Source organism: Eptatretus burgeri, chromosome 14 (genome assembly GCF_056783735.1).
Source record: "Eptatretus burgeri isolate ZD-2024b chromosome 14, Ebu_testis_v1, whole genome shotgun sequence".
NCBI lineage: Eukaryota > Metazoa > Chordata > Myxini > Myxiniformes > Myxinidae > Eptatretus > Eptatretus burgeri.
In genome coordinates this window covers 45,694,306-45,708,538 of record NC_140974.1, presented here as the reverse complement: position 1 = coordinate 45,708,538, position 14,233 = coordinate 45,694,306, and the positions used below count along the sequence as shown (strand labels likewise).

At 42.7% G+C, this 14,233-nt stretch overlaps 1 protein-coding gene across 1 annotated transcript in view; it reads right to left on the bottom strand.

Annotated features, from left to right (window-relative positions):
- The window catches only part of ASCC2 (activating signal cointegrator 1 complex subunit 2), an 84,362-nt gene extending 70,132 nt beyond the window's left edge, over positions 1–14,230 (bottom strand). Inside the window, exon 1 of the mRNA XM_085854615.1 lies at positions 14,212–14,230. Within this exon, the coding sequence (XP_085710741.1) occupies positions 14,212–14,215 (4 nt within the window). The 5' untranslated portion in view covers positions 14,216–14,230. The remainder of the gene's footprint in view (positions 1–14,211) is intronic.
- Positions 14,231–14,233: the final 3 nt, after the last annotated feature.

The following is a 14,233-nucleotide window of genomic DNA, read 5'->3' as shown; positions in this document are numbered from 1 at the left end:
TTTATTCACGCGTTGACCGTGGTTCAGAGCATGTGAGCTGTGGTTCAGCCTGTGGGAGCCATGGTTTTGGCCATAAGAAATGTGGTCGTGGTCAGGAGTGCAAGTTCCTTGGCTGAGAGTGTGGGGTCCATGAGAGCGAGGTCCAGAAGAACGTGAGCTTGGGCAGGAAAATCGAGAGCTGGGACATGAAGATCGAGAGCTGGTTATAGGGTGGCGAGAGCTAAGACCCTAAACCGATGTGCCACCTCCAACAAACCAAAGCTCACCACTATCCCCCTCTCAAAGCAGAACTTGATTGGTTGGCTCCACCATCCTGGTGGAAGCTTGTTAAGCCATTCTTTAGTTGAAACAAATAGGAATTTAAATACCTTATATGGTGATTGATCCGCTGTGGAGAGAAGAGAAGCTGATTGATGTTTCGGGCCTAACCTTTCATCAGAGCAAGAGACGAAGGGTTAGGCCCAAAAGGTGAGCTTCTCTTCCCTCCACTGTAGATCAATCACCATTTAAGATATTTTCTTTCCTCTTTGTTTTTACTTCTTCTGCTGCCCATGCCAATTACTAATTCTGTGTTGAGATTAGCCATTCCTTTCTTTATTGCATTCTCCTTTGGTGGCTGTCCGACAGTGGAAAAAAGGTTCTCAAGTAGAAACTAGGTTACACATTTCCAGGACCAGGTTGTAATGTTTTCAAGCTTGAGCATAGCAACATTTTCAGGTGTTCCGTTTTAATAGAATGTCATTTACAAGAACAACGGTTATTTTTGGATTGTCACAACTCCAGAAAGCTTCAAGTTTTAGATCATTGTTGTCGTAACTCAGTAATTCTTACAAATACTCCATGAGGTTGTTTTCCTTTAGTTCCCAAATGCTCTTCATTTGATTTTTCGACTCTGTCACCTACTGAAGATGGATTCACAATAAGTATTACTAAGTTAAGTGCCTTAACTTTTGTCGTCTCAAAAGTTTGCTTTGGCAACCACCTCTACCAGTATTCTGTGGATCAAAGGATGCAGTTCTTATCACATTATTTGTTTAACTAACTTCTCTGTCCCTGCTCTTTGGGCTCATCACCTTCTAAGACGATAGCCAATGTTATTCCATTCCTGAAGAAGGGCAGTGAAACATTGGCCATCGTCAACAGATTAATCAGCGTGCCCGTTATTACCTCCACCACCGAAAGTGGAAGGAGGTGATGTTTTCACCCCTGTTTGTTTGTTTGCCTGTGTGCAGGATATCTCAAAAAGTTGTGCACGGATTCAGATGAAATTTTGTGGACAGGTTTGGTGTGTGACAAGAACGAATTGTTTAGATTTTGGTGAAGACCCGGATCCGGATCTGGCTACTCGATTTTTTTTAAGTGATTCTTCACCATTGAGAGATAGGGCCCAAAACGATATAAACTCAACAAAAATAAAAACTTTACACTCGTTTCAAAGTCAATAATTTGAACACTTTGGAAAATAGGTTTGAAATAACGATTGTATTCAATTCTCTTGTCATTAAAGATGCTATAGCATACAGATCATGTTTGTCATGGAATTGGTTCCACCGGAAATGCGATGACAATGTCCATGATCAAAAACTGTGAGTCACAACTTGATGAAATCATGTCAATATCGGGTGTGTCCTCCATGGGCGTTCACAACTGCGATACAATGTCTCCTCATGGATTGGATGATGCGTCTGAACACAGCTTGGGGAATGCACCGCCATATTTGTACCAACATGGCACCAAGCTCCTGCAAGTTCTGTGGAGGGTTCCTTACTTGATGGAGCCGCCTGCCTAACACATCCCACACATGCTCTATGGGGTTGAGGTCAGGAGATCTTGAGGGCCACTCCATGGCATTGATGCCAGCGTCCCTGAGGAAATTCGTTGTTTAATTGGCCGTATGAGGTCTGGCGTTATCCTGTTGGATAGTCAGACCTGGGCCATGAGCTGCCATGAATGGTAAAAGCTCTGGAACGAGCACCTGATCCCTGTATGCTGCCGCATTAAGGTTTCCCTGGATGACAATGAGTCGGGATCGAGCATGACCATTGATACCACCCCAAACCATAACGCTACCGCCCCAAAAGCGATCCACTTACTGTACGCAACACTGGGCATTGCGTTCTCCTCGTCTTCTCCACACTCTAACCCTTCCATCAGCAAAAGTTAGTGTGAACCTTGATTCGTCACTAAACACAACCCTATTCCAATCTCGCTGGGTCCATCTCAGGTGCCGTCGTGCCCAAAGAAGACGTTGGCGTCGATGGAAACGGGTTAGAATTGGTCCACAATATGGCCGCCGTGCATGAAGACGAGCAGAGCGCAGGCGATTTCGAATGGTTTGGGCAGTCACTCGACCTCCAAACAGTTCATTCCCAGTGAATGTGGCAGTGACAAACCGATTACGCAAATGACGTAAGACAATCTGTCAGTCTTCTGCGCGTGACGTAACACGTGGTCGACCAGGACGGGGGCGGTCAGCTGTGGTGCCAGTTTGATGGAGACGTGTCTGGAGGTTATGGATGGTCTGTCGACTGCATCCCATAACCCTCGCAACGTCAGTGACGGATGTTCCCGTATTCAGCATGCCAATGGCACGTTCACACTGAATGTTTGACAGTCGTGGCATTGCAAATTAATGAATAATTAACCATAAAACCTTGTTTTTCTGAGATGATACTCTCCTCTGCTACCTTGAGATCAACTGCAGGTGTATCACTAGGCCACGTGACTTGTGTCACATGGAAACGTGATTTTAGCGTGCAGTGCTCTGTTACGTGCTACGTAGACCCGACCAGTAGAATGAATGTGTGAAGCAATGCCCTCGACAATGCCTTTAACTATAATCACAACAAGAACTCTTTCAAGAAAAGTTTCTAAACACTATTTGACAAATAATGAGTGTCAAGTTTTTATTTTTGCTGAGTTTATATCACGATATCTCAAGAAGTTATGGACTGATTCAGTCGAAACTTGGTGGACACGTTGGGTGTCTGAAACGGAAGAATTGATTAAATTTTAGTGAAGATCCAGATCCGGATCTGATAATTTTTGAAGTGATTCTTGACCAAAAAACGATTATATAGCATGATATTTCAAAAATGTATTGGGCCCGATATGTTCTCGTGGATCAGGCATTGAGTGGCGAAGGTATGCGCTATACCGAGTGCTATTTTAATTATAAGTGAATTTATTATTTTGGCACGTGGTCATTTTAATTAACTCTCATCAAAATTAATAAATCGTTTCAGAGAGTGTGCTGGTACACTCTATGTAGGGATGGCGTGGAAAAAAGAAACGTCGGTCCCACCCACTATATGCAAAACTAAAGTTTGAGTATCTTCTCGAAAAAATCGCTTAGGCTACAAATGAGAGCCTACCTGGTCTGTTCAGCTGATTGCTGAGGCAGGGATCACTTTTCAGGACTGCATATCATGGCAAAAGCAAAAAATGGAGATTGGTCAGAACAAGCAATTCTTCTCTTAATCCTCATCACAATTATCTTCAGACAGCGTTTTTCCGAGCTGTCTCTCTCAATGGCAATGACTGGTACTATCCGACAGAGCTTTACTCAGTGCAGTATTCAAGCAACTGCTCGTTGGACAAAGTCTGACCAGCGATAGACAAGGATTCTCCGAAGAGACTTGGTACCAAAGGAATTAAATCTTCTGTCTCAGATCCCTGGTCAGAGTCCAAGTCTTACTTCTGTCGAGCAAGACTGGAAGCACCAAGGACCTGAGGACTCGGACTTTCGTCCTCCTGCACAAGTACCGACAGTGTCACACCCCATGATCCAGTGAATCCATGACTTGACCCAAACGTCTATTGACCTCAGGCTCACAGTAGCAGAGACATGAATATCACTGCCAAGGTAAGTGAATCTCTCTGTGACCGAAGCATCCTCACCACAAACAAGTGCAGACAAGTTAGCAGCATCCAAGATGTAATTGAAAGCCTGGATCTTAGTTTTGTCCCAGGAAACCCATAATCCTAGCAGCTCCGACTCCTCATTCAGCACCGCAAGGGTCCCCAAAAGGACATCTAGAGTCTCCAGAAAGGTGACTGCATCATCTGTGAAATCAAGGTCAGAGATTTTGACATTCCCAAACATGCACCGCAGATTGATCTCTCTGACATCCCCCCCCCCCAGAATCCAGTCCATACAAGCGTTGAAAAGTGCGGAAGCCAGCACACACAACTGACGAAATCCAGTAACTGGAAATAAGTTGGAGATGGTATCGCCACATCTCACAGCACTCTCCGTACCAGAGTACAGTTCAGACATCAGATTGATCAGCTTTGGTGGCACCCCGCAAAGACAAAGAATCCTCCAGAGGGCATCCCGATTCACTGAATCGAATGCTTTACAGAAATCAACGTAGGCTGCAAGCAGCCCCTGCCGAAACTCTCATCTGCATTCGGTAAGGACCTGAAGAGCAAGGATACAGTCAATCGTTGACCTCTTTGGTGTAAAGCCTGACTGCTCTGGATGCCGGTGCTCAAGCAGATGGTGGTGAACCCGATCAAGAATTATCCGAGCAAAAACCTTGCTGAGCACTGAGAACAGCGTTGCAGTCCTGGTGATCACTCTTCCGTTTCAAGAGAAGGACCACAAGGCTCCTCTTCAAGTCAGTTGGGATGATGCCTGTGTTTCTGGCAGAGCACAGAATTGCATGCAATGACATGAATGCAGCATTTCCACCAGCCTTGAGAAGTTCAGCATGGATGCCACCGATCCCAGGAGCTTTACCCCAGTTCAATCGGTTCACTGCAGCCTGTGTTTCCACAAACGAAGGTGGACCACAGTTGAGTGGAGGGTCAGCAATAGGGATAGTAACACCCCCGAACATCCAACTCGACAGCTGGTGGATAAGCCTGGTACAACCGCTCAAAGTAACCAGCCCACCGGGCCTTCACTTCGGACTCTTCTGTCAAGAGCCCACCACCTCCACTGTAACTGTAGTACACCAAGGGATAGGCTTGGATGAACGTAATGCGTGAATTCCCCTGTAAGCAGAACGAGAATCACTTGACCACAGGTGATGCCCTACCCCCTCACAGATTCATGGCACATGGGCCTCTTGTCCCCCCTTCGCGCATGTACAGTTTTACGCCTCAGCTCCCTGAACAGTTTAGCTCTGCCATTAAGCCTGGCCCTGCGACTGGTAAGTGTTATCCAGTGTCCCTTGAGAGACAAAATTCTTCTTTGCCCTATGGTGAGTTCCAAGACATCCACCGGCAACATCAAGGATGCTGGTCTTGAAGGCACTCCACAACTCTTCAGGACCTCCCAAAGCACCCAGACTCCACAAATATCCACTTAGCCTGTTTGCAAACTCCTCAGCTACCCTCTCATCCTTGAGCTTCCCAACATCAAGCTTAGGCTGGGATGGTACCATTCTCCTGGATTTAAGCTACAACTTTAGAGTTGCTACAACAAGCCTGTGGTTAGTATTGAGGAACTGAGCACTCTGGTAAACCATGCAGCATGGATGCCACGGATCCCAGGAGATCATCCTCCAGCAACCATCAACGAGCACATGGTCAATCTCCTTTCCCACACTGCCAGCGTTGGAATACCAAGTCCAGCGATGAGCTTGTGGGTGCTGAAACCATGAACCAGCCACCCTTTGTTCATGACTTCTTGCAAACTCAAGGAACTTAGTGCTATTCTGGTTCACAGTTCCAGACCCATGGGGACCAACACATGTCTCATAAACATCCCTATCAGTTCCACTTGATGCTTTGAAATCCCCCAAGATTAGAAGAGTATCTCTCCTGGGCACTGATCAACCACAGACTCGAGCGTGGCATTGAATGCGTCCTTCACGGTGAGATCACTCGCCTGTCGGAGCATATACAGAGACCAGGGAAACGACACCAAAGGAGTGACGAATTCTTAGTCTCATAAGATGTTCGTTGACCGGTGTTACCTGAATTATCATCGGAGTCAGCTGACTGGACACAGCTATAACAAGTCCTTAGGCATGGTAACCATCAGAATAACCAAACCAAAGGGAGGTGTAATTACCCGCTATGCTCTTGCCACTATCAGGTCTCCGAACCTCACAGAGTGCTGCAATAGCTTTGTTCAAACGCTTGAGCTCAGATGATAACAGAGACAGGACATTCGAGGCACCCACCCAAAGGGACTGCTTCAGGTTAACCCAAGGAGACTGCCGTCTGGTGGACGATGAACGTCATAGTTGAGTTTCATTAAAATTGTATGTGTAGTTTCAGAGAAGTTGAAAGTATTTGTGGACGGATGGACGACGCGCCATCCCATAAGCTACCCGGAACTACGTTCCAGGTGAGCAAAGCATCAGGATCTGGAGGGGGGGGGGGTTGCAGGGGATTTGAGTGACTGTTGCTCCTGATTCAGGTGAGCTTCAGGACCTGCGGTCCTATTTTTCAGAAGTGAAGTTTGTTCCTCAAATCGGATGATTAATTTATACCAGCAGAGTACCCGCCCTACCGGCGATCTCGTTCCAAGCAAGCAACACGGTCTTCTGACGCATAGTTTTATTTGGGTGGTGTATAGGCAACTAACAGCCGTCTCAATCACTCCTGAAAAAAAAAAACCGGGTTGCATGCACGAAGCAGAAACATACGTACTGCTTGTAATTCAAAACATCTCACTGCACTAGAAAACATGGGGAGAGGAACACCGTCCTGCCATTGATGGGAACGGTAAAAGCTCTCAAAACCCCTGCTGGGAAACCCCGTTCAACCAAAGCAAAAGCGTATTCGTATCACCAAGCCACAAGGACGATGAAACCGCGATACCCTGGTCGGCCAGCTGGGGGCGAGCCCAATCAACTCGTGTGTGTTTTTCACGTCGAGCTCAGCAAACAAACAGATGTGGATTTACAAGAAACGGTCGACATACACCTCCCTCCATCAGTACTGTAGTCTGTAGATGGGGTAAAAATACAGTACATATATGTTCATGAGTGCCAGCCAGTGACCACTATATTCATGTCTGTCTGTGTGTCTGTCTGTTCAGAGCATAACTCCGTGGACTTTGATCCGATCTTGATGAAACTTGGTTATGTGTTCGATATCAATGTCTAGTTGTGTTTTTCTGGATGAGGGCATGCCCATTGTAGGCGGAGCCACGTCCCCAAAATAGCTATTTTTAGGGGGTAGTCGGATTAAAAATCTATATTCTAGGGAATTGACTGAATGGAATGTGTTCTTTGGTATTTGAATAGCAAAATGAATTATCTAAAACTTGTCGTTGTCAGATTTTTCATTTTCGTCCCAAGGTCAAGGTCACAAGGTCAAAACTTAGAAAATTGTGAATTTTGACTTAAAAATCATACGACCGCCCAAACTTTGAGAGCGAGGATGACAATATCTTTTATGCATAATCTTGAGGTTATTCCCCACCTAAAGTCTCGAAACCATTTTGCTCTATCTCGAACACCTTGCCCGTGGCGCCCCCTTCAAGTTTGTTTTTACGCCGATTTCATCAAAGTAAGGATATAATCCGAGGAGTGCGAAATGCCATATAGCCTATATGACGTTTATATTGTTCCTGGAATGTTCCGGTGGAAGTTTTGCACCAAAGGTTATAATCCTTGACCTTTGACCGTTAAAGTTCACGAAGGTCAAATTTTCAAAGTTGTGGGAATCGAACCGGGGTTTCGAACTGCTTCGACGAACTAACTCCAACAAGCTATAGGACCTATCCTGTTTCCTTATTTTAATGTCCACAACATTGTTCTGTGCCCTTTAAATGTTATGCAAAGGTCAAATTTTGAAAGTTGTTGAACGAAACTGGGTTTTCGACATTTTGCAGCTAATAACCTGTCACTCGTATAGTACCACATCATGTTGATCATTTTTAAAACTTGGTCAAAAATTATCACATTGTCTCATCCTTGACTTCTGAAACAATCTACATCGTCAAATAACGCTCGTGAACCATTGTCGTCTTCAGACTTGTTATTATATAGATATACATCATTACTAATAATATCGGACGATATATTGTTTGATTTCGATGACCTATAATATGAAAAATATCTTTCCCGAATTTTGATTGAAATTTTATTTCAACATCATTGGACTCTGTCGCGATGTCACACGGCGGCCGCGCGTTAGTGGTTCACCGGTTTGTGGTTATTCCCGCTAACCGCCTGTCCTCCGATCCTCCCAGGAATCACCGGTTCAATTCCTCGAATCCAGGGATTGCTGCACACCTCCTCTCTTTTGCTCCTTGTTTCTGTAACCACCTTGACCGAGGCCTTTCAATCGCACCCTTCCCTCATGTGGGAACCCTGTCAGGTGACCACCCAAATCGTTATACCTGCAATCTTTTATCCCCCCATTAACCCTTCCTCATGCAACCCTCGAATTACTTGAAGTTACTCGATTTACCTCAACTTTCTCTTTACCTCTTCGTTTTACTCGATTTACCCCAACCTTCTCTTTACCTCTTCGTTTTTACTCGATTTACCTCAACCTTCTCTTTACCTCTTCGTTTTTACTCGATTTACCTCAACCTTCTCTTTACCTCTTCGTTTTACTCGATTGACCCCAACCTTCTCTTTACCTCTTCGTTTTTATTCGATTTACCTCAACCTCCTCTTTCCCTCTTCGTTTTACTCGATTTACTTCAACCTTCTCTTTACCTCTTTGTTTTACTCCATTTACCTCAAGCTTCTCTTTACCTCTTCGTTTTACTCGATTTACCACAACCTTCTCTTTACCTCTTCGTTTTACTCGATTTACTTCAACCTTCTCTTTACCTCTTCGTTTTACTCGATTTACCTCAACCTTCTCTTTACCTCTTCGTTTTACTCGATTTACCTCAACCTTGTCTTTACCTCTTCGTTTTACTCGATTTACTTCAACCTTCTCTTTACCTCTTCGTTTTACTCGATTTACCTCAACCTTCTCTTTACCTCTTCGTTTTACTCGATTTACCTCAACCTTGTCTTTACCTCTTCGTTTTACTCGATTTACTTCAACCTTCTCTTTACCTCTTTGTTTTACTCCATTTACCTCAAGATTCTCTTTACCTCTTCGTTTTACTCGATTTACCTCAACCTTCTCTTTACCTCTTCGTTTTACTCGATTTACCTCAACCTTCTCTTTACCTCTTCGTTTTACTCGATTTACTTCAACCTTCACTTTACCTCTGTTTTACTCCATTTACCTCAAGCTTCTCTTTACCTCTTCGTTTTACTCGATTTACTTCAACCTTCTCTTTACCTCTGTTTTACTCGATTTACCTCAACCTTCTTTACCTCTTCGTTTTACTCGATTTACCTCAACCTCCTCTTTACCTCTTCGTTTTACTCGATTTACTTCAACCTTCTCTTTACCTCTTTGTTTTACTCGATTTACCTCAACCTTCTCTTTACCTCTTCGTTTTACCTCAACCTTCTCTACCTCTTCGTTTTTCCTCAACCTTCTCTTTACCTCTTCGTTTTACCTCAACCTTCTCTTTACCTCTTCGTTTTACTCGATTTACCTCAACCTTCTCTTTACCTCTTCGTTTTACTCGATTTACTTCAACCTTCTCTTTACCTCTTCGTTTTACTCGATTTACCCCAACCTTCTCTTTACCTCTTCGTTTTACCTCAACCTTCTCTACCTCTTCGTTTTTCCTCAACCTTCTCTTTACCTCTTCGATTTACCTCAACCTTCTCTACCTCTTCGTTTTACCTCAACCTTCTCTTTATCTCTTCGTTTTACTCGATTTACCTCAACCTTCTCTTTACCTCTTCGTTTTACCTCAACCTTCTCTTTACCTCTTCGTTTTTACTCGATTTACCTCAACCTTCTCTTTACCTCTTTGTTTTACTCGATTTACCCCAACCTTCTCTTTACCTCTTCGTTTTTACTCGATTTACCTCAACCTTCTCTTTACCTCTTCGTTTTTACTCGATTTACCTCAACCTTGTCTTTACCTCTTCGTTTTACTCGATTTACCCCAACCTTCTCTTTACCTCTTCGTTTTTATTCGATTTACCTCAACCTCCTCTTTACCTCTTCGTTTTACTTCAACCTTCTCTTTACCTCTTTGTTTTACTCGATTTACCTCAACCTTCTCTTTACCTCTTCGTTTTACCTCAACCTTCTCTTTACCTCTTTGTTTTACTCGATTTACCTCAACCTTCTCTTTACCTCTTCGTTTTTACTCGATTTACCTCAACCTTCTCTTTACCTCTTCGTTTTACCTCAACCTTCTCTAGCTCTTCGTTTTTCCTCAACCTTCTCTTTACCTCTTCGTTTTACCTCAACCTTCTCTACCTCTTCGTTTTACCTCAACCTTCTCTTTATCTCTTCGTTTTACTCGATTTACCTCAACCTTCTCTTTACCTCTTCGTTTTACCTCAACCTTCTCTTTACCTCTTCGTTTTACTCGATTTACCTCAACCTTCTCTTTACCTCTTCGTTTTTACTCGATTAACCTCAACCTTCTCTTTACCTCTTCGTTTTACTCGATTTACCCCAACCTTCTCTTTACCTCTTCGTTTTACCTCAACCTTCTCTACCTCTTCGTTTTTCCTCAACCTTCTCTTTACCTCTTCGTTTTACCTCAACCTTCTCTACCTCTTCGTTTTACCTCAACCTTCTCTTTATCTCTTCGTTTTACTCCATTTACCTCAACCTTCTCGTTACCTCTTCGTTTTACTCGATTTACCTCAACCTTCTCTTTACCTCTTCGTTTTACTCCATTTACCACCTTCTCTTTACCTCTTCGTTTTACTCCATTTACCTCCACCTTCTCTTTACCTCTTCGTTTTACTCCATTTACCTCAACCTTCTCTTTACCTCTTCGTTTACTCCATTTACCTCCACCTTCTCTTTACCTCTTCGTTTTACTCCATTTACCTCCACCTTCTCTTTACCTCTTCGTTTTACTCCATTTACCTCAACCTTCTCTTTACCTCAACCTTCTTTCTACCTCAACCTTCTCTTTACCTCTTCGTTTTACTCGATTTACCTCAACCTTGTCTTTACCTCTTCGTTTTACTCGATTTACTTCAACCTTCTCTTTACCTCTGTTTTACTCGATTTACCTCAACCTTCTTTACCTCTTCGTTTTACTCGATTTACCTCAACCTCCTCTTTACCTCTTCGTTTTACTCGATTTACTTCAACCTTTTCTTTACCTCTTTGTTTTACTTGATTTACCTCAACCTTCTCTTTACCTCTTCGTTTTACCTCAACCTTCTCTACCTCTTCGTTTTTCCTCAACCTTCTCTTTACCTCTTCGTTTTACCTCAACCTTCTCTTTACCTCTTCGTTTTACTCGATTTACCTCAACCTTCTCTTTACCTCTTCGTTTTACTCGATTTACTTCAACCTTCTCTTTACCACTTCGTTTTACTCGATTTACCCCAACCTTCTCTTTACCTCTTCGTTTTACCTCAACCTTCTCTACCTCTTCGTTTTTCCTCAACCTTCTCTTTACCTCTTCGATTTACCTCAACCTTCTCTACCTCTTCGTTTTACCTCAACCTTCTCTTTATCTCTTCGTTTTACTCGATTTACCTCAACCTTCTCTTTACCTCTTCGTTTTACCTCAACCTTCTCTTTACCTCTTCGTTTTACTCGATTTACCTCAACCTTCTCTTTACCTCTTCGTTTTACTCGATTTACTTCAACCTTCTCTTTACCACTTCGTTTTACTCGATTTACCCCAACCTTCTCTTTACCTCTTCGTTTTACCTCAACCTTCTCTACCTCTTCGTTTTTCCTCAACATTCTCTTTACCTCTTCGATTTACCTCAACCTTCTCTACCTCTTCGTTTTACCTCAACCTTCTCTTTATCTCTTCGTTTTACTCGATTTACCTCAACCTTCTCTTTACCTCTTCGTTTTACTCGATTTACCTCAACCTTCTCTTTACCTCTTCGTTTTTACTCGATTTACCTCAACCTTCTCTTTACCTCTTCGTTTTACTCGATTTACCCCAACCTTCTCTTTACCTCTTCGTTTTTACTCGATTTACCCCAACGTTCTCTTTACCTCTTCGTTTTTACTCGATTTACCTCAACCTTCTCTTTACCTCTTCGTTTTTACTCTATTTACCTCAACCTTCTCTTTACCTCTTCGTTTTACCTCAACCTTCTCTACCTCTTCGTTTTTCCTCAACCTTCTCTTTACCTCTTCATTTTACCTCAACCTTCTCTACCTCTTCGTTTTACTCGATTTACCTCAACCTTCTCTTTACCTCTTCGTTTTACCTCAACCTTCTCTTTACCTCTTCGTTTTACTCGATTTACCTCAACCTTCTCTTCACCTCTTCGTTTTTACTCGATTTACCTCAACCTTCTCTTTACCTCTTCGTTTTACTCGATTTACCCCAACCTTCTCTTTACCTCTTCGTTTTACCTCAACCTTCTCTACCTCTTCGTTTTTCCTCAACCTTCTCTTTACCTCTTCGTTTTACCTCAACCTTCTCTACCTCTTCGTTTTACCTCAACCTTCTCTTTATCTCTTCGTTTTACTCCATTTACCTCAACCTTCTCGTTACCTCTTCGTTTTACTTGATTTACCTCAACCTTCTCTTTACCTCTTCGTTTTACTCCATTTACCACCTTCTCTTTACCTCTTCGTTTTACTCCATTTACCTCCACCTTCTCTTTACCTCTTCGTTTTACTCCATTTACCTCCACCTTCTCTTTACCTCTTCGTTTACTCCATTTACCTCCACCTTCTCTTTACCTCTTCGTTTTACTCCATTTACCTCCACCTTCTCTTTACCTCTTCGTTTACTCCATTTACCTCCACCTTCTCTTTACCTCTTCGTTTTACTCCATTTACCTCCACCTTCTCTTTACCTCTTCGTTTTACTCCATTTACCTCAACCTTCTCTTTACCTCAACCTTCTTTCTACCTCAACCTTCTCTTTACCTCTTCGTTTTACTCGATTTACCTCAACCGTCTCTTTACTTCTTCGTTTTACCTCAACCTTCTCTTTACCTCTTTGTTTTACTCGAATTTACCTCAACCTTCTCTTTACCTCTTCGTTTTACTCCATTTACCTCAACCTTCTCTTTACCTCTTCATTTTACTCCATTTACCTCAACCTTCTCTTTACCTCTTCGTTTTACTCCATTTACCTCAACCTTCTCTTTACCTCTACCTTCTTTACCTCTTCGTTTTACTCCATTTACCTCAACCTTCTCTTTACCTCTTCGTTTTACTCCATTTACCTCAACCTTCTCTTTACCTCTACCTTCTTTACCTCTTCGTTTTACTCCATTTACCTCAACCTTCTCTTTACCTCTTCGTTTTACTCCATTTACCTCAACCTTCTCTTTACCTCTTCGTTTTACTCCATTTACCTCTTCATTTTACCTCAACATTCTCTTTACCTCTTCATTTTACTCAAATTTACCTCAACCTTCTCTTTACCTCTTCGTTTTACTCCATTTACCTCAACCTTCTCTTTACCTCTACCTTCTTTACCTCTTCGTTTTACTCCATTTACCTCAACCTTCTCTTTACCTCTTCGTTTTACTCCATTTACCTCAACCTTCTCTTTACCTCTACCTTCTTTACCTCTTCGTTTTACTCCATTTACCTCAACCTTCTCTTTACCTCTTCGTTTTACTCCATTTACCTCAACCTTCTCTTTACCTCTACCTTCTTTACCTCTTCGTTTTACTCCATTTACCTCAACCTTCTCTTTACCTCTTCGTTTTACTCCATTTACCTCAACCTTCTCTTTACCTCTTCGTTTTACTCCATTTACCTCTTCATTTTACCTCAACATTCTCTTTACCTCTTCATTTTACTCAAATTTACCTCAACCTTCTCTTTACCTCTTCGTTTTACTCCATTTACCTCAACCTTCTCTTTACCTCTTCGTTTTACTCCATTTACCTCAACCTTCTCTTTACCTCTTCGTTTTACTCCATTTACCTCTTCATTTTACCTCAACATTCTCTTTACCTCTTCATTTTACTCAAATTTACCTCAACCTTCTCTTTACCTCTTCGTTTTACTCCATTTACCTCTTCGTTTTACCTCAACATTCTCTTTACCTCTTCGTTTTACTCGAATTTACCTCAACCTTCTCTTTACCTCTTCGTTCTCCTCCCTTGCCTCGTGTCCCACCGTTGGTCCGTTGCCTTTGACGTCACCTCGCTCTTTCTCGATCCTCCTGTACATGTTGTACTGTATTTTTAATGTAAATGACATTTAAAAATCGGTGAATTTGGTAAACGATGAACGATGTCCACATACCCATGGCGGCTCCTCAGATCAC